Source organism: Nothoprocta perdicaria, unplaced genomic scaffold (assembly GCF_003342845.1).
Source record: "Nothoprocta perdicaria isolate Ctin4 unplaced genomic scaffold, notPer1 scaffold_277, whole genome shotgun sequence".
In the NCBI taxonomy this organism is placed as follows: Eukaryota; Metazoa; Chordata; class Aves; order Tinamiformes; family Tinamidae; genus Nothoprocta; species Nothoprocta perdicaria.
In genome coordinates this window covers 603,547-624,940 of record NW_020455507.1, presented here as the reverse complement: position 1 = coordinate 624,940, position 21,394 = coordinate 603,547, and the positions used below count along the sequence as shown (strand labels likewise).

General features: G+C 37.4%; 1 protein-coding gene across 10 annotated transcripts in view; it reads left to right on the top strand.

The window, feature by feature from the left end:
- The window catches only part of ADCYAP1R1 (ADCYAP receptor type I), a 125,553-nt gene that overhangs the window by 38,506 nt on the left and 65,653 nt on the right, over nt 1-21,394 (top strand). For all 10 annotated transcript variants that reach the window (XM_026041060.1, XM_026041057.1, XM_026041058.1 and 7 more), the window contains one exon: nt 14,322-14,427. In XM_026041060.1, coding sequence (XP_025896845.1) covers nt 14,322-14,427 — 106 coding nt within the window. The remainder of the gene's footprint in view (nt 1-14,321; nt 14,428-21,394) is intronic.

The following is a 21,394-nucleotide window of genomic DNA, read 5'->3' as shown; positions in this document are numbered from 1 at the left end:
TTAAAAGCTGGATGTCAAATCTGGAATATCTATCAATATCAATGTCCACCAAAAACTCTGAGGTGGTAAATGGAATTGTGCAGGCACTCCCAGAGAAAGGCATATTTCACTCTAAACATCCCTAGGCCCCTCCTCGTTGCTGGATCATTGAAAAATAAATACCTTAAACTAGACTTTTTGTTAGCTTTTAGACACCTCATCTTCGTTGAGCAGTAAGCTATCTTGTATGGATGTCATGTTGATGTTGATGATCACGTGAAAGAAAGATCACCTTGCCCAGTGATTCATCTGTTGACTGAGTTGCATTATCACTATCCTAGAGTCCATGAAGAAGATTTCTCATGGAATCCCACAAAATTATGACCACAGGTTTTTTTTTTTTTTTTTTTTTTTTTTTTTTGAGAAAGAATCATTTTTAGAGATAATGTGAGAATGTTGTCTATTCAGTAAAGATATTTACAGAAGGGGAAAGGAACTTTTTCTACCCTTCCACGCCTTTCTAAGAATGTTTAAATGGCAGCAACTTTGTTGGTCCTTGGCATGATTTAGACTATGGGTTTAAAAAATAGGTTGTTTCCTGCGAGAAAATGGTCTTGATGAGTATCTTCCAGCCAGATTTTGTTTGTGTCAGTTGGTGGGTTTAATGGCTTGTCAGCCTTTTACGCCTTCCATGGCTGTTTCCACTGTTCAAAGGTACTTAATATATATTTATGCTTGCTCTAAACTGTTAGAAAGTTCTGTGAAAGATTGCAAAGTGACAAAGTTTTTACTGTGTCTGGCCTTTGCGATAATGTGTTTGTGCAGTGCTCTTTTCCATCAAAAATTGCTCTGCAGGCTCCTTCTGGAGAGTGAAATTCTTATTAATTCTCCAGGAGCTTTACACAGAAACACTTTAACTTCTGTACACTCTTTCCAAAGGCTTTGCATCTCTGTCTGACTCAGCAGCTGTGGACAAAATGTGTTATTTAGGTTAAATACAGGCTAGCGATTTGGCCTTTTCAAGACTCTTAAAGCAGTTTGTAAATAATTTGAGCTACTGGTGTTTGCAGATTTGGGTAGAAAAAGCGCAGAGGGTTTTTTGATTTGTTTGTTTGCTTTTTCTTCTTCTTCTCATTAGATGATAGCCACATTGGAGAATTTTACATATTTTAGCTTAAAGCTGTTCTGACCTTTATTTTGGCTTTGTCACTTGTTAAGTGCTTGCCAGCTAATTGATAATGCAAAACGCACAGTGTGTGAGATTAGGGACATACTGAAGCTCAAGGGTATAGGTTTGTGTTTACTCCTTCATAAATATTAAAATGCATTTTTTCTTGCTGCCCTCTGGCTGAGGTCTTTTTATTTGTTACAGCTCTGTTAGCCAGTTTTATGATAATATGCTCCATAACTTAAAAGCATAACAGAATACATGACATGTTTGCACTGTGATACAAACAAAATTATGATGTAATTACAGGCTGAAATACTCCATTTTAGTATCTCTTAGCACATTGTAGATATGAAAAATAAAAACATTATTTTTTTCATCACATGTTGCCTAATATGACTCAATTAACATCACGAAAACCAGATCAACGTATTGTGGGCTAGATTAAAATAACTATTGAATCTGAGTTCATGTTTGCAGCCATCTCTGACATCAAACATGATTAAATTACTTCTCACCACACAACCTACATTGTCTTGCCAGTACTATTTGCAAAACAACTGTGTTAGAGCTGGGAAGTCCATAGAGGCCGGCAACATCACTGCTAATGTGCTGTAAGATGGCGAAGAGCCTTTAAAATAAAAAACAAGGCAAACTTAGATGATCACATCTGTGTGTATGCATTTTTTTCTCTCTTCTCCCTCTCTCCAGGGTGTCTCCCACAGAATTCTGAATGTGGCAGGTGGTTTCAACTACATATGACAGAAAGGCTGAGGTCTCAAGTAATTTAAGCCTCTAAAAGTTTCAAGCCAATAAACTATTTGGGTAAAGACAGCTTGTGTTAATTCCCTAGGGAAAATGAAATTCAGCATAAGCCCAAACCCCATTAGACTTCAGAGTATCCCAGCAGGAGCCCACTCAGGAGACACTAATCCATGCTATCAGTGAGTGAAGCCTTGTGCTACTGCTCACAAAAAAAAAAAAAAAAAAAAAAAAAAATTCAGATTACCTTATAGACCATTCAGGCATCACTGGATAAATGGAAATTAAAACATTAACCTAAGATGTGAGAGCTTAAATTTCAAAACTTCTCCATGCTCGAGATTCAATGCATGATTTGAGCAATGCTGCAGCTTCTTCTTATTCTCTACAAGTCAAATGAGGTCAGATGCCTTGCCCTGCCTCTGAGGTATAGAAAAGATAAATCCACTTAAGGCAAAGGTGTGATCAAGTATTAGAGTGATGGTGCCAAAGACAGCTGTTTGCAGATATCAGATGTTTTGCTAATCTCAGGACTATGTTACTGGCTACTGAGAAATGTGCACTAATGTGCTGCCTGGAAAACTAAGCTTGTCTTTCAGGCATACTGAACCTTAGATCTTAATTAACCCCCTAAAATGATGGGTTTTGCATTAGGTCTATCTTGTGGGTCAAACTGTAAACAGAGAGCAGTCATGCTCAAACATGATGCCATTATTTCATCAATACAATATATTTTGCTATTCTTTCTTTTTCTTCCTTTTCTGTGGTCTTTTACTTTACTACACTTTTACATTTGTATCTCACCTGCTATCCAACTTACTTTTACCCATAAAATCCATGTATTTGGAAGCAAAGATTTTGCTTCGGTGTCATCCTTATTGTGGACTGCAAATACATGGCATGACAGAAAAAGCAGCACTGGGATCTCTGGAAAAACAGAAATAGGGATAGTCAGTGCACACCAGAAGACACTGTGAAGGAATTTGTGCAGCCAGAGTTCACTAACATTAACATGAAGCTTTAAGTGTATCTACCTTCATCTTGGAGGTGACCTATATATTCCCTGCCAAGTGCATAGGAGTTTTTCTAATTATTTAATCATGTTTACATGTTGCACTGGAAATTTCTTAGGGATTTTTCTGTGAGTTAAAGGAGTAAATGGAGACTAGAAATAAGGTGGAGTCTTTGTTTTTTTCTCACTGTTAACTGGTGGTTAAGATAGATCTTAATTCTCTAGATGTTTAATTATAGGAAAGAAAGATGGACTTTTTTTTTCCTTTTTGTGTCCATGGATTTTTCTTCTGTATCTGCCAAAATAAACCAAAATAGCTTGTTGTGGACTGTGATTGATATTAGAGGAGCAAATCATCTTGCGTGGAGGTAAGCTACTACAGTATATTATGGTTTACAAGTGGATGTTGGGCAATTTAATGCTACCACTTCAAGGACTTCAGGTCTTCAAGTGCTTCAGATCTTCAGATCTTATATGATCTTTTTCATATAAACTACATTAAAATTCAGAAATAAGTGTATTTATGAGATTCTAGAACATTTATTTTGGAAGAGGAAGAGGAAGAGCTGTGTACAAAGACAAAGAGCATCCACCAAGGGAGAGCCACAGCCATGAACCGCTGGCTGGATGGCAAACCAAGGTCGCTCTCCTGAGGTCTTCTGCAGCTATTGTGCAGCTCCCACATCAACTAGAGTTGAAATTGGCCTTGCACTTGTGGGACATGTACTATATACATCAGGGCTGTGAGGATCCAGGATGACTGAAGATTTCAGAAATTGGTATCAATGAAATGTGACACAGTCAGAGTCACTGAGGAAATCCTCATTTTCAAGACCAGAATTATAAAGTTAGTCTCACTTGGTCAGTATATTAGGACACTCTTAAAGGTAGCATACATAATTAACTCAGCAGAACCCTTCCATTTGTCTCTGAGATGCCAATTTATTGAAGCTTTCATTGAGGTCCCTTCCAACCTTTAAGGATTCTATGATTCTATGATTTAGCAAGTGGTATTTGAGAATAATGGATTAAAAATATTGGACAATGTATATTCTTCAGTACTCCTTAATAACTGTGAATACAGACTTAAATTTTTTTTTTCCTTTTTTATATTTTTGTATGCTAAGAAATTGCTTCTTTCTTAAATATGCAAAAAGTTCTGAGAACTAAATGTCTCTGTCCTGCAGTCAGGTACAAACAGGACAGCTGAAGCATCTGTTATCCTTGGAGAGAGACCCTGTACCACCGTGTTCTGCATTAAAAATATCCTTGTACCTACCAGCCAGAGTGTCTGGCTTAACACTTTAGATGTCTACTGCATTTTGTTGGGGCTGAACATGGGATGTTCCAAAGAAGAAATAAAATACCTCCTGGTTCCGTTGTTATCCTGTAAGGTCTCACCTTCGGCTATTTGAGCAAATTTCTTTGTTGTGGTAAAGCAGAAAATGCTCAAGCAGAATCTGGGTCAAGACACAATTCTGCAAGCCAGATCTGTGGCTGAATTGTTAGGATTTGTAAAGAATCCAAGTGTGCAGATTTTGGCAGGGAAAAAAATCAGCTTTTGATCTGCCCTCAGAAGATGACCATCTCCGTCCCTGCATATTCTCTGTCCTTGAAATAAATCATATCTTATCATGATAAAAGAGCAAAATAGAAATCTGAGGCAATGATCTGCAAATCTGGCACTTAATGACTTTTTTTTTTTTTTTTTTTTGGTAAATCTTTGCAACTATATTTTGGAGCACATTGTATATTACAATTTCTTGAAGCCTGCTTGAGGATGTACTCATGTAGTATGGTGGAGTCGTGGTTAACTTTCTTGTAAGAACACCTCACAGGTAGGACACAGCACAGCTTGTTATAAAAATAGCAGGTTTCAGGTCTGGTTTCTACAGGTCAAGATTTAAGTGTTAATCTGAATATTAGCAAGTTATAATTGTCCCAGTAGTACCATGTAGCAGACAATGTATGCTGCCTAGTGTGTTACATGGAACTGGTTAGGATGCTTCATCTCCCACTGCTAGTCCATCTTTCTGCTCCCAACCCACAGTACTGTAGCTCCCCACTCCTCAGAAAATGGATTTACATTGGTGGGTCAGGATTTATTTTTTAGTATATAAAAAGAAAATGCTGCTATATGTCACACCGAACCTCATCTAAGATGTTTTGGAGTTCAAGTTCTGTGATTAAAGAAATGAAAGAGCTGAAGATTTTTTTAAATTATTTTTCTATTTACACACTGTTGGCATTGTGCTCCTGTATCACTTAAATTCTTTGAAAATCCCACATATTTTGGTGTGCGTGTGATGTTTTTACTGTGACTAATGTATGGACCACATCAGACAGTGAGTCTGAGGATAATGTTTCTATTTAATGGAATATGTGAAAGACATATTTTTTACCATCCATTTTTACCATAGTTTTTACAATCCTATTATCATTGTAATATCAGGAATTGAGGTCAAATATCACCTGTTTACTGCCTGTGCTTGAAGGGACACACTCCAATCACATTTGGGTCAATGCATGAGCCCACCTCAATGCTGCTTGTTCTCAGGGTATGAAAAGTACAGGTAATGGGATTAAACACAAATCCGTATGTTCCAGTGCAAAGCATCGTTTGTCAATATCCATTAGCTGAAGAGCTGGATCCTTTAACAAGAGTTATGTGTGCAATGTGACTGCTTGCTTTCGGTGATGTCTAAGCCGTCTTTAAACGTGTATAAGTTTTAAGTTTTCAAATGCCCAAGACAGGAATGTTGCATGTGGCTACGTTACTATGAATCACAAACACACTGACTACTGGCTGCTGCGTCAGTGCAGGGAGTTGTGTTGGTGGAGCTGATCATGCCTTTGGCAACCGTTTACCTACCCAGAAGTTAGTAATTCTCCATCGTGATATAATGGCATATCACCAGAGATTATGTTTCCTGAGAATTGCATTTAAATGAACTATCAAAGAGTTTATGGTGTTCCAAAATGATTAAATACCATGTCCAAGGAGAGTCTAGTACATCAAATCGCCATTAAAAATCTGAGGTGTTGAAGGAGGAAAAACAACATACAAATAATGATTTCCAACAAGAAGAGTGGATATGAGATTCACCTTAGGAGGTTTTCAGGAGCTGTAGTGCAATACTCAGAACTGGGTATTCGCCCAGTAATCTCATATTGGGCACCAGCAATAAACAAGCAGTGGTACTGCAAGTCTGTTTCTATACTGTTTGGTACTGCAAATCTGTTTCTATACTGTTTTTCACCCGTTATTTGAAGTCATAACTTGGGACTGCAGAGGAACATGGCAGCTTGTGTCCCACAGCTCCACCAGCAATATCGTGCAGCCACCACTGTGCATTCCTCCATGGAAGTGCCAGCAAAGTCCCATCTTCATATTTCTTCATTGTTTGTTCATAAAAGCCTCTTAAGACAACTCTTTCCTTCAGAAATAATGTTGCTAGTGATGTTGCTTTTTCCACAGTGTGTTCTCACTGCTCATCATTAGAAAGTTTGCCTGTACCATTTCTCTTCCCTTCTTTATTCCCTTCGCTCAGCTCCATGCTGGCTTGTTTCACTGTGCTAGTGCTCTGAAACACCATTCAGGCTGCTCCTTCATTTCCTTCATGAATAGGTACTTTATTTCCCCTCTTGAGTGTTTGCAGTGGAACAGCAGAGAAACCCTCCAGAGATGGGAATGCGAAAGAAGGGCTTATTGAAAATGCTCGTCTAGGCACAATCTTTCGTGTAAAGATTTGATTCCCTGTGCGATCTGAGGTTTCTATTTATTTATTTATTTATTTATTTATTTATTTATTTATCTATCTATTTATTTCTCTGCCCTTACACACACACACACACACACTTTGGCACAATATCTGAACCAGCATCTCTTAGTGCTAAAAGGAGGAGTGAATTTGAGAATGAACTTGAGTACTGCACGTGACCACTGTTGCAAAGAGCTTTTTGCCCGTTCTTCAGTGTTCTCCCCAGCCCCAAGGTCCCTTTGGGTAATATTAGAATGAGAGTTACGGCAAGATGCACTTGTTGGAAGTGTTTGCCGGGAGGAGTGAAAGGAAGGAATTTGTGTGATAGTTGAGGGCAAATAGCTTTAATTGAATTAGTGGATTAATTAAAGCTCTCTCCCTTGTGTAGGGTATATGTGTGCTTGTGGAGAAAGTGTTTCTGCAACCTCCTGTAGCTGTTGATCATGCATCTCTGTTCCAAGTGTGACTCAGATGGGATTTCTATTGAACTTGCTGGGAGCCTGCACAAAACAAATTTCCTGTCTTAGATCTTTTCTCCTCGGGCTTTTGTTTAAATGTAATGAAGTATAAATGGGAAAATAATAATGAGTAATAACAATAGCTTGCCTTTCAAATGAATGTGGCATCTGGCAGCATGACAAATGAAGGACTTCTAAAAGCCTCTCTGTTTCCCAGTGTCCTCACAGTGAAAGAAGTTTCACACTAGCAGAGATTCCCTCTGCCTTAGAGCCAAGTGAAACTCATCAAGAGTTCTTCACTGTGATAATCCCTCCAGCTCTTTGGTTGCCTTGATGTGACAGAATGGGAAGCTATGAAGATCCCAAGTAAGTCAGATGAAGGCCAACAGCATCCTGGACTGTATTAATAAGACAATAGCTAGTAGGTCAATGGAAGTGATTATTCCTCTGTACTCAGTACTGGTTAGACTAGTTATCTATATTGTTGCACCCAGTTTTATGTCTCTCATTACAAAAAAAAATATGATGATGAGCTAAAACAAGCTCACTGGAGGGCCACAAGGATGAATTCTAAGGACAAGCTAAGAAAGCTGGACTTATTTAGTTTGAAGAAAAAGCTTTTCGAGGGACCTAACAGCAGTATTCTAAAAGCTATGGGAAGGTCATCAAGAAGATGGAGCCAGGCTCTTCAAAAAGTGCTGCATGGCATAAGGATAAGAGATTATGTTTGCAGGCTGAAAAAGATAGGATCAGGTCGGATAGAAGAATGAAGACAGTTAAACATTGAAGCAGAGTGGATGTGCAGTCTCCATCCTTGGAGGTTTTCAAACTCCTGAGCAATCTGTTTAGATCCCATTGCTGACTCTATTTTCAGCAGTAGTTTGGTCTAAAGACCTCCTAAGGTCTCTTCCAACATAATTTATCTTGTGATTGTATGCTTCTGTCTGAAAAGTAAATGTCATATACAGGGCTAGAAAATAGCTACGAGTTATCCTGATCTCACAGCCACTAGATGAAGGCAGAGGTGTATGAGGGACTGGAGCTCTAAACACAAAATCAGGACAACACAGATAAAGAAGGTTAACACAGTTTTAGACTATCTTTTATGCCCTCTTCATATGGGGTTGCTCTGACACCAGCACAGCTTTCAAAGGCTATTTTTTATCATCACTATATTACATCACTATATTACTAGTACAATCTAGTGAAATACAAAGTGTACTTCTCCCAGAAATCCCATGGAAGAAACAGGAGAGTGGAACAAGCTCTTCTTCTGTTGCTACTGCTCTCAGAAAGGGCAGCTCCAAGTATGTGTCAGCACAAAGACCAGAGCCCTTCCTATAGGGTAGCTATAAGTAATATAATCCTTTATTCAGAAGTCAGCAGCCTTTAGGCTCCAAAAGAAACCAGACTAAAGCCTTTTAGACAAGATGGAGAGCTGATTTATTGTAGCAAATCTTGAAACTGGAAAAGCAAAATCATTGTCAACTAAATGTTCGCTTCGTTGGAGAAGCACTTCCTCAAATTAGGGGAGCATTGTGCCCTATGGTGGTCAGAAATGAAAGAGTTCTCTTTTTGCGCCCTGCTTGCAAGTGTTCATCAGACTCTGAACACTGTATCCCAGATTTCTTTAAGTATAACTAATTTCTTAGCAGGATGCAGTACATTAACAAAGGTGAAGTCTACCCTACAACTTTCTTTCCAGTCATTTCCATTTATTGATCTGTCTGAACTCTTCTGCTCAATCTGAATAAAATATGGCTATGTGGGGCTGAATCTTTGGAGGAGAAAGTCTGAAGAACAGCAGGAGAAATCCATTTTACATTATGCAGTTGCAGGTTGCAGCTGGAACGGGTCACTGAACTTGATGATTTACTTCAAACACATTGCGTCTAACAGGATTTCTAAACACTTTCCCAGCAAGTTGTTCTTCCCCTCCAGTAAAACATTTCATGAGACAGCATATGGGATCATATGCTATTAGAGATAGAATAAAGCAACATGTTGGTTTAATTCAAGATGTCAGCCGCTGCAGAAGAAGCCAGAAACTGTACAGGGATTGCCTCATCCTGTTCAAAGAGAGTTTTTACCACTGATCTCCAGAATGAAAAGCCAGTTAAGGCAAACACAAAAATAGCCAGTATCCCATGTTGCATAACACACCTTTTGTCCAGACCTACCGCTTCAGAAGGTATCTATCAAATGAAGGGAACTGCTGATTGTGTTGCTGCTATTTTCTAATCTGCAATGAGACAGGCATCTCTCAGGCACCCATTTGATCTTGGAAGGTAACCGTATCTTAATTCGTACAAGCCAGCTTGAAAAGCAGCAATGCCCTGTTTTGGCAGCTTGCTCTTTTTGTGCAGAGTTTGCTTAAAGCACAGTGTCAAAACTATGCCGCAGACTGTACAATTGTGCCTCAGTTTGAATAAGTTTCTAATCATTTTACCCTTTCGCTTACACTGAAGTGCTTTGAAAATTGCAGTAGTTTGGGTGCCATTTAGGCAGGAAGACAAAAACACAATCAAGTAACAATGTAAGGCCTTATTGGAGATAACAATTTATCTAAAGCCAAGGACTAGTATTGTGAGGTCTAGTAATGATGTAAATAAGTTCTGAAAAAAATCCAGATTACCAGAATGCCTTCCCAAGGAGCTATACTTTTGGCCCTGGTTTGACCTGTTGAATCATTGCTGGGTAGGAACAGGGATAAAATCCAGTAATGTTGATCTCATTGCAAAATAAGTTTCCTTTCTATAATCCCCTCATACTATTGCATATTTTATTTTATTTTATTTTATTTTATTTTATTTTATTTTATTTTATTTTATTTTATTTTATGCTTTTAAAAAATTATATCTAGCCATGATGGAATTGATAACAAGTGCAATTCAGTACGAAGTGGGTGACCTGATAAACCTAGAGGATTCAACTCTTTTCTCCTATTGCTTTAGAGAAAACACTTTGACAACAGATGAACCACAATCTTTTATCTTTATAGTTTATGTTGATGCAAAAATCTGTCTGTGAAGGACTTAGTAGTGCTCATTTCTGGATTATTTGTTTCTCCCTGTCTGTATTTGTGCTTTTCTTTATTAACATGGTTCCCAAACAGATGCACCTTCATTGGAATGAATATATTCATTTTGCATTATTCTGAATAAGGCCTTTACAGGTATAATATGGAAACATGAAAGATGAAAGATCACCTAATGATATTAAAATACTATATATGAACAGATCTTTGTAGAAGTGAAAATGCCAGACACATTTGGACTATACTTCCAAACCAATCGCCTGATGCTGGAGTTTCTCAAGAGCATGGGTAACTTCTCTCACTTCTGCAATTCTGTTGAGTTAACTCATGGAGTTGAGTCATGTTTTTAACAACATGTGAATTTCCCTAAAGAGAGTAAAATGAAAAGAACAACATATTTTTAAATGAATATATGTAGTCCCAAGGCTCAAGCTTCCAATCTAGACTTCAGGTAATTTGTGTTTTCTGTACTGTTGGCCCAAATCAGTTTGTATACTACTGAGACCTATTTCGGTTCACAGCTTTGACATCTCAAAACACTTTCAAATCCTTCCAGCCAGTTGAACATCTCTTCCTGTGTATAAGTCTCTCTGACTGTGACACCAGGATAATGCTCCCATTTGTAGACAAGGCCTTGGCTTTACATCGAGGAGGCCTTTGTCCACTTTATGTAACTGGGAAAATGGCTCAAGTGCCAAAATTTAAATGCCTTTTACTGTTGGAGATGCCATGAAGTATCCAAGATATCCAGACAGTGGAAAATTTCCCCTGATTCCTTCCTCTGAACAGTGAAAGGTCTGAGCAAAATCTTTCTTGAACTAATGATTCTCAAATTTGCTTTTCCAGTTTACAGCTGTAGCTAGGTCAGGTCTGGACGTGGACTAGTCAGTTTTATATACTAACAGCAGCTTTCTTAGTAGAACAGGTTACAATAAATCAGTGCCTTGAGACTGTATGTGAGACAATATATTTGGATTATAAACATGATTGCTATTACTATTACTATAATGCCAAGGGAACCACAAAGAGTTAGGTATCGAAAGCTACACACAGTACATGTCAGTTTATTTCTAAAATAACCACTTTAATAAAAATGAAGAAAAAGAAAAGCTGTCAATTTGTTGCACATTTAGAGTGTCTATAGTAGCTGCTTTTGTCCTTTTTTTATATTTTCACAGTTGCAAAACCATTGATTGCATTTATAGTTTTAAATAATTCATCTGAATACATTTGTCAGAATTTTATTTTTCATTGTTTTTAGGTTCAGGGCTCCTGTGCCTTAGGACTGACAATCAATCTTTTGATTGATTTTGTATTTTCTATTTAAATACTAGATTTTCAAAATTGCTGTGAGTCAAACTCCTTCAGTCCTTTGGGAGTAATAATAACCCAAAATATATTAATTTCATGCAATTTCCACCTGGTCTCTTGATTTTTCCTAATATGTATCAAAGTATTCTTTAACTGCACATATCACTGCTTTCTTCTTGGAAACTGAAACCACACTGTCTCTGCTGAAATCAGGAATTTGCAAATGTCATTGAGGCAAAAGAAACAAAATCAGTAGGCCATGAAGGATTGTGATTACACTTCCATTTGAACTGTTCAGTTATTGGAGATTGACTCAGCAATTGAAGGTACAAAAGTTCTGTGTTCAGTCCATAACAAAGGGAGTAACATTAAAAATATGAATGGAAGACTGCTTATGGAAAGTGCTATGGAACAGCATAAATGTGGTTATAGAGGGTCACATCAAACTATCCTGGCAACATCAATAACTTAGGAAAAGCTGCAGGAGCAAGAAAAGCCCATTAGTACAACCCTCCCTCTTTACCTCTAGCATTGCATCTTAAATACCTTCTGGACCGGATCTATTCATCTGGCTAAACACAACTGTTTACAATAAAAACAATAAAATCTGAGCTATTCAAAGTAGGCTTCCTTTATAGTCAGCCATGTCCTATCTGTGACTTACCTTACACTAATAAAGATGATTAAAATAGTCCGGATAAATCACATTCTTTTGTCTTTTTACAATAAGCTGAATCTAACTGAGTAGTTTAAAGATCTATTACTGCCCCAAAAGATATCAACAATTAATCAAGGTGGGTTTCTTTTTTTTCTAAATATCCTTTTATGGACTTTATATCCGTAGAAGTCCTACAGGCATCTAACATCCACAATAACAATCTTCAAAGAGTACCACAGTTGAAAAATAACCGCATGAAGAAACATTTTAACTTGCCCGCTTAGACTTGGCAAATATAAAAAGACAACTTCTAAAACCTGTGTATCTTGCTCACCTGGTGTGAGCCTGGTATGTTCCTATACTCAATCCAGAAAAGCCATTCCTTTTGGGATGGGGCAAGTGTAAGGATGGAGACAATATTTGTAGCACAAGCCTTATTTATTTGCTATTTCTCTTTTCTCTCTTTTTTTTTTTTGTTAATAAATTCTCAGAATTTGAATGTTGGCCAGCTTTACCAGTTTTCCATGAGATTTAGGGGATGATATAGCCAAGGTCTTTGTTTTCCTGTGAGATTCCAGAGATTTGAGACAATACGTATTTTCCTAGAACTTGAGAGCTAGGACAGAACATGATTTGTTTTAAAGACAAACCTGACATGGTTATGCCTGATCTATCCCACTGAGAAAACTGCTGAAATTTATCCCTGAGAAGAAGAGCATTTAAAAATAGCTCTAGCTCCTTGAGGTGAAACTGTGTGTCATTATGGGTTCCTGCAGATGGAGAGTGAAGCTTTCCTGGAGAGGCTTTTTCCAAAGTCTTCTCTGTCTTTTAAATACAAGTATGGATGGCAGCTCGTAGCTGTCATAATGTCAAACATGCAGGTGGTTCTCCTTGCTAGCATGTAGAACACAAGCATCATCAAACCCGGATGATATGTGCCTTTGGGTCTGTTCTAAGTTGATGTGAAGCGTGCAGTGGCAGGGCAATGCTCAGCAATGCAAATTAATTCCCTCATCATATGCTAGAGATTATCACAGTCTCCTAGGATGTAAGATTGACCTGTGTGGATGAAGTCTCCCAAATAACCTGAAGTACTAGTAGACTGAGTCCAGGTTTGCTTTTTCTGTTAGTCCTATCACACTTAACAACTGAGGCAAAACAAGCCACTGGGGAGACAAACTATCTCCATAGTTCTCCATCCTCAAGAGGGATGGTCTTCAACAAGAGAGATCTTCACTCCCTATTGGATACGGGAAATATACAGCAGGGGAAAATTGCTTGCAGTGAACAAGGATGACCTGTCTCACCTGAAGGGACACATGCACTGATTTTCTTTGCGTTTTTCAGAGCATATTTTGAACATTTGCAGTATCTCTTTAAACTGATCTAGTGAAATCTGAGATTGTATTTCCTTTAAATTTATATCTCCCGAATATTCAGTGCAGAAGGAATAAAATCTTATATTGATTTCTGGGAAGAGGCCCCATTCTTATTTTGTAGGTGCTATGAGATTACTTGCATTCTCTCATTTGTTCATTTTTCTTTTCTTTTCTTTTCATTTTGTTTTTTATTTTCTTCACTTTTTTTTTTTTTTTTTTTTTTTTTTTTTTTTTGTAGTGGACTACCTTATGGTTGTAAAGATTAAAAAAAAGAGAGATTTAGATCAAGTCATCTCAATTTAATTGTCATTGCATTCTCTTTTGACAAGAAAGCTGCTTTGTATTCACTGTGAAGAAAGGAAGAAGAAACCATTAAGAAATGGGCATGGTAAAAGATTGAGAGAATGAGCTTTTAATTTAGCTTTGAGTCCTGAGGGATGTAAAAGTAATGCCCAAAACTCGTTAGAAACTGATGGAAGTCCAAACAGAGCCTCAATTAATTCCTGATTCCCCTTTGAATGATTTCCTTTCAGCGTTATAAGAGGAAGAACTGTGATAAAAGAAAGCAAACACACTGGAAATTGTATTTTTTTATGGATAGAGCAACATAAAAAAACTTATGAGCACAGTTTAGCCTGAAGTCTTCTGAACAAGATAAAGAATCCTTTGTAGTTTCCTCTTCCCTTCTGAGGATTTTTCTTTTTCTTTTTCTTTGAGGACCTCAGAGTTTGCTAATATATCTTCACAAGTTCTTCAGCTATTTTAAATTTGTAATTGTCCTTTCTTCACATGTCAGGTCACAGCAACACACTCCAACTGCATCATTAAAAAGGAGCAAGAGACATGTCTGGAGAAGATACGAAGGGCAGCTGCTCTGAACCCTCTCAATGACTCTTCTCCTGGTGAGTGTCAGCCCAGATTGGCATGTGCACATTGAACTGACATTTTCTAAGCTTATCCTGACTGCAAGCACAAGATTCAACTAATATCAGCACAAAAAGCTTATTGAAATATGTAATATTGCAGTTATGCAGTTAACTTAGAGACCCACGGGGATCTATCGGGCAATTGTTGGTTACTACCTAAGGTAAGGAGTTGATTACTAAAAATAAATAGGTAGATAGATAGATAGATAGATAGATAGATAGATAGATAGATAGATAGATAAAAATGTGCCTGGAAAGGTCTTGATAGAGATTTTGTGTTCTTCTGATCCAGTTGGTTGCAGCTGTCAGGAACTGGACATAAGAACGAATACATCATTTGTCTCTTCTGAAACAGCAATTGCTCTATCCCCTTCTCCATCTCAGCAATAATTTGTGCCACTCTTTCACCTGGTTTGAAGACTTTTACAGGGCTTAACATTGTGGAAACTGTAATCTTGATAAGGAATGGCTGTGCTATTGCTGAGATAAGAAATTGAGGCAGCAAGCAAAGAAGAAATTAATAGTTTAATATCCTGTTTCATTTTCCACGGACTACAGCAAGAACTGCATATGGCCAACACCAAATGAAAGAAGGGCAAAGAATGACAAAGAAATTAATTGGAAATCCACTTTCTGAATCTTGTCCAAACTGCTTGTACTGTGACTTTAGTTGTTAAAACTTCAGAGAACTGTGGATAAATTGCAGTAGGTGTGTGATAAAAGAAGAGAAGCATCCGTCCCTCTTTCTGGGCTGTATGTTCTAATCTGGGAGCAAAAGAGGGAAAGGTACAGAAATCTGTGCCACTAGAGTATCCTGTACAGCAAGCTATTCCTTCAGTTGAACTGACAGGAATATTCCCATCAGAGTCCTGGTGTTCAGCTCATCTTTGCTCTGCTTCCCAGCTTCTAGCAAAAGATTTGGTAGAACCAAGGAGAATGTGTACTTCAGACAGTACATTTCTGCCCAAGGGATGCTCCTGTAATTCTGAGATCCTCTTTTCCAGATTTTTCCTCTGCTGAAAAGTGTCATAAGCAAGGATAGAAGGAAGAAAACAGTTTCTCTTCCACAGGATGATGTCAGAATCTGATTATGATGCATGCTCCTAAGAATTATGCCATGTTTTTTTTTTTTTTTCACTCAAGAATTCAAAAGTTTTTCCAAGGTCAAAGAAGAACCTTCTAACAGCTGGTTCGTTATTTATGACTCAGATCCAGAGTAGCCCCATTTATTTTGATAGCTGAGGGGCTATCAGAATAAATTTCAGAGACATTTATTCTCTGGATTAAAAGAAGGCTGTCCTGCTGGATTCAGCAACAACCTTCCCCTTTGTCTATTCCAAATTGAACGAGAGTAAGTCAGACACAGAAGAAGTATAGAACCATTTGAAAATTTCTGGCATATTTCTTGTATAAAAGCCATTTTTATTCCTTTGAACTTCTTCTTTTCTGTTTTTCCATACTTGTTTTTGTTTTTTTGATTTTTAATTTTTGTAAATATATTTTATATCTATTACTATCGTCTCTAGTAGACTGAACTGAATAGATCCATCTCCTGTGTTAGTGAAATGGAGCAATACTTACCGTGGCTCAGACTGACTTCTAAAATGAAAATAAGATACCAATCAGTATTTGGAGAAGTTTGCTTTTTAAACTGTCAGAAGAGATGATAAATACCCACAGGTTAAGGCAGTTGTACTTATAATGTGTTGATCCTTCTCAGTTTCCACCTTGTTCAGAAAAGCTATTTTTCTTCTTTTTATTCAAGAACAAGGAGGAGAATAAAATTACCTCTTCCTCCTTTTCACTGCCCCTCAGAGAAAAATCCCACAGATAATTTGAAATGGAAATTCACTGAGGATTTCACTTAGCCCTCAGAGGAGCTGCAGTAAAAATAATGGGATAAAGTTTTAGGGAGAATATAGAGATTCAGGCACATGCACAGGTTATTACAGCTTTATAAACTGTAATCTCCAAAAAAAATCTCAAAAAAAAAAAACTTGCACATCATCTGAAGTATAGAAATCTCTGTAGGCAAGGCATTTTATTTTGTTTCAGGTTACACTAGATCAAATGACCCCATATGAAACTTGAGTCTAGGAACTGAACAGATTTGTGGTTTCTTTTTCTATAGTACCTAACATAATAACTTTGTAGATCATGAATTCTACTCCAAGGTACCCCCATAACACAGAAGTGACAGTAGTAGGTCTCTGGTGCTTTTAAAGACCTGTTCTTTCCTAATGATATTTCTTCCAGCCAAAAGTACTTCCAGTAAAAATATACAGAAAGCAATACCCTTTGAAATTAAAACTGGAAGGAGATCTTATGGGTTCCCATCTTCTGCATTAACTCAACTGTCCTCCCTTCGCTTTGCCCCCTTCCTGTGTTCAGCATCTGTGAACGCAAACATCAACTAAACGATTTCCTAGAGCTCCTCTGGGTGAGGTCCAACACAAGCAAAATGTTAATGCTGCGTCTGTAACTACAAGTCTCGAACAGCAAGGCTCGCACTGTTTTATGGAAAGCAGACTGCTGAAGTAGACTAGAGCTCTGATGTTTTCAACCTTCCTTCACCCTCAGGCTCCCATCCCCAGATGTTATGTTCATTACTGTTTTATTCTTCACAGCAGTTTTCTCTGACTCCTCTGCTGTGCAGTGCCTATAATGCTTTAGAAACAATGAGTGCCTTGAGATTTTCTATTAGTTTTATGTGAACTTCATCATGTCTTCTTCCTCTTAAATGCTTTAAAATTCTCCAGGAGAATTTATAAGAAAAGAAATAAGGGCACCCTATGTCTTCATCCCCTCCCAACCATCACCTACAAAGCCTGTATGGAAAAGAGATTTTTAAGAAAATGAAATCTCAGTAGGACCGAGTCTATTTTTTTTTGCTCTGGAGAAGGAACTCCAGTGACAAAATAAAATAATGAATGCTGAAGACACAAGAGAAAGAAAGGAAGGGAATGATTGCTTCAACTCTTCACAGGATGGGGGAGCAAGTTATTTCTTGCAGCAGTATCTGTTTGCTTCAGTTTTTGTCCTTATTCTAATATACATATGCACTGAGTTCCATGTGGAACCTCTTCTAGCTGTCAACTGTCCTGCTCTGTCAACTCTCCTTGAGGGTTTTTCTGCTACCAGATAATGATTAAAGTCCACTGCTGATGTGTATGTGATGTAGTGATGTGCGTATGTGCCCTATTTTTTGTGCAGGAGAGAAGTATATAATTTGGTTGTATAATACTGACTAGTTTGTGCTAAGGGTGTATGTTACTTGAGAGAATCTGGACCATGACTCTTATTGTAGGATATTTTAAAATGTAGATACCAGATTCTGGATATTTTATGTCATTCATCTATTTAACTGCAGTAGAGCTACTTACACTTGTGCAAACGTTTTTTTCCAGACAGGGATTCCTTGAGCGATGACCTCCAAAATCAGGCTGGTGCTTAGCACCCTGCAGATTCACACCTGGTTAGCTAGCCCCATTCCCCCAGCCCTTCCCCTGAAATATTTTGAAGGAAAGTAACATATTGCCAGACAAGCAAAGAAAAACAAATGAAATAAGTATTTGGAGGGATAAAGTCCCTATAGTAATCTTGTTTTAGAGGGGAACTCTATTAAGAAATACCCCACTGATAGAAAGCTACAGGAAAAAAAAACTGATAGGGGTGCCTGAAGATGTAGGAGGAGGCACTTAGGAGGTAATGATGGTAATGCAAGGAGAGGGAAAATCACAGCAGGACTTTGGAAGTGTTTTCTTCTTCCTAGAATGATAGAGCACAGTTTCTTAGTTTAGTTTTAGATTTTTACTGCATCCCTTCTCAGCCTCCTGTTATTTCACAGCCATTTAGTTACCTGTTCTTATTTCAGTTGGCAGCACGGTAAGAATTTATTTCATTATATGCTTGTGCATACTGGGAGGGTATGACTAAGGGAATATGCCTCTGTCTTCTCTGCCTGGCTCTTATCTGAGACAGGATGCTGATCTAGATAGCTCTGGACTGCCTTAAGTCAAAGATGACTTTTCTGTTGCTGGATTTCTCTACATAACACTGCATAGATTTTCTGCTACTACACTTAAAGTTAGAGATGGTAGAAACAAGCAGGAATTTAAAGGTAGAATTGAGGGATCACTCAAAATCAAAGGATTCATGCTTATTTTAAATCTTTCTTACGGAGAACTCCATGTGAACAGACACCTGAGTAACTCTGAATAATTGTGATCACGTTTTATATATTTAGACAAATGGAATAAAAAGAGTTTCACTGATTTTTTTTCCAGATATTGATTCTGTCTTTTTCTCTTTTCTGAATGCCTACTGTCAATAGGCTTTTTAGAAGCCTATTTAGAAGTCTGATCATTTGATAAATGGATGGGTTCATGTCACCTAATTCTGGTTGCAGATAGTATAGAAGCTTTTATTAATGCTAGCTATTCAGAGTGTGTTTATGGTCAAAGGAATTTGCAATTATTTACAAAAAATAATGTAACTATAAATTAATATAAAATAAATATAAAGTAATTATTGAAAATAAATATAAAAGTTATTTACAAGTGATTCCTTTGCCCTGTTTTAGGGATACAACTTATATTGCTAAGAATCTAGAAGTGCATCTTTCTTTCCACTGTCCAAAGGCAATTAAAGGCAGGTCACATGTAGAAGGCTACTTCATGGACGGATGAAGCAGTGGGTATGAATACTACTGATAATAGTGCAGTGGTACTGAGTGGTACTGGAATGAATAGAACCTTCGTAATTCAGTGGCCTAGAACAAACTGTGCTAGAAAACAGTATTCCAAAAAAAAATTCTTAGAGTGACAAAAGGTGCAAGAGATTTTTCAGGCCTATTGTAAAGTCAGTCATAGTAGGGAAGATGGAAGTGGGATCAGCTTTGGTGCAAGATAGAAAAGGCTTTGTGTCACGAATAAGCTAATTTGGAATGGTCTTCAGGATAATGTCTTGCCAGCCTCAGCTAGAGACTGGGCAAACCTCCACTGGATGAGAAATATTCTGACATGGATTTCCTACAGTAGATCTGCTTTGGTGTTTTTCCAGAATCCCAGCTCCAAATCCTAGTATTTATTTTTATCCACTGTCACCAGAGATGTGATTTGTCTTACTTGATTTTAGTGATTACAAAGTCGGATGTCCAGTCTTAACTAAGACTAAGTAGCCAATGAAGACCCTTGCTTAGGGCTATTCCTCTCAAACTAGCATGTGATGCTCACATAAATGGGGTGAATTGTTCACTGGAATGGTCTTTTTCTCACTGCTAACTCTAGGGGAAAGCAGGAAAACAAGTGTGGTACTTCTGTTTAATTTAGGTGAGATGTTCACCAAACTGGGAAGGGTCAGTTAAGATGACTCAGATAAAGGATGTAAGAATTGCTGTAATTTCTGCAGAATTACTGCAGAAATTTCTATTAACTGTCTGGGCAGCAAAAGTATATTCTCCCAACACAGCCAGCAGCATTATAGTAGTTTAAGTGAGTACTCCCTCCTTTGAAACTTTGCAAAGGTTCAGTCATCTTCCCAGTATTTGTTGGACTTCCGCTGAGATAAATATGGAAGAAATGAAAACATATTACATTTTAATACCTGCAGTTTTGAAAATAACGTTTGACTAAGCATGTGTGTGAGCTAGATAATTCCCCTTCCATTATACACATAAAATTATTTCTATCTAGCTCTGTCAAAGATATTACTTTAGTATTCCCCAGAGCTGCTGGGGAGTTCTTCAATATGGGGCATATGATTTAAAAGAAAATAAAAGGTGGAATGGATTTTGTCCACACAACTTAGATATTGGCCCATGTGATATTTGTTTCTGGGAGTGGAACTGAATAAAAGTATTTTTATGCCAACAATATATTTACTGAAAAACGCAGTGTCACGTTGAAACATAATAATCACTAACACATTTGGAAAAAAAAAAATTGGCATTTCACTATGGAACATTGTTTCCCTTCAGAAGTATTACTAATTAAATTTATTTGGAGCTAAAAATAAATTTTTGAAATAAAAATTAAAACCTAAAAATAAAACTTACTGTCTGTCCAACCCTCTTTATTTCATGTCAGCCAAAAAAATCTTACTAAATTGAATGGATTTTTTTTCTTTTCATTTTCCTTTATTCTTTTCTTTTTTTTTTTTTTGTTTTAGTCATTGAAACAAAATATCAATTATTTACACAGCTCCACTTTTGAGTTCCTTGTTTCTATGGTGACAGCTAGTTCATTAAACCACACCACATCTCTTTTTTTGTCCAGCATTAAATAAAATCAAGAAGCCTTGTCTTACCTTCTGCTCTGTGGCATACACAATGTGCAGCAAATAGCCGGTCGAAGATAAATTTATATAAATAAATAGGGACAGCTTCTTTAGAGTATATATCAACAATATACAAATGAACAGCTTTTTGATGACTTTTTTTTCAAATGGAGAGTGGAGTTGGATTTTTTAGGATGCTTTTTTGCCTGTGAGGTGGCTAGACAGGGAGACTGTTTGAATTCATGTTACCCTTAGCTGTAGTTGTGAGCATTGTGTTCTTGAAATATATCCTGGGTGGATAAAAAATGATGGAAAATGAACATGGAGTGTCAGCAAAACTTAGGCAATGAAGCAAGTGATGGTCATATCTGTGCTTTGGTTGAGCTATCAGCGATCATTGGTTTGCAGAATGTTGGACTCCATGACCACTTAGTCATTAAGCTTTTCTAAAAGTGTAAAGTGTTGTGCCAGAAGGAAATAATTAAAAAAGATCATTAACATTTCATCACTATATCTGTGTGACCATATATCATTTTAATCAGATCCTTGCACCTTCTTCCAAATTATGTGCCTGCACAATATCTTGTGTGCAAGGCAGCTGCTGCTCTGCTCTGGAATTAGTTTTATTTCAGTGCTGATATAAAGTGTTTCTAATCATCCAATCTGT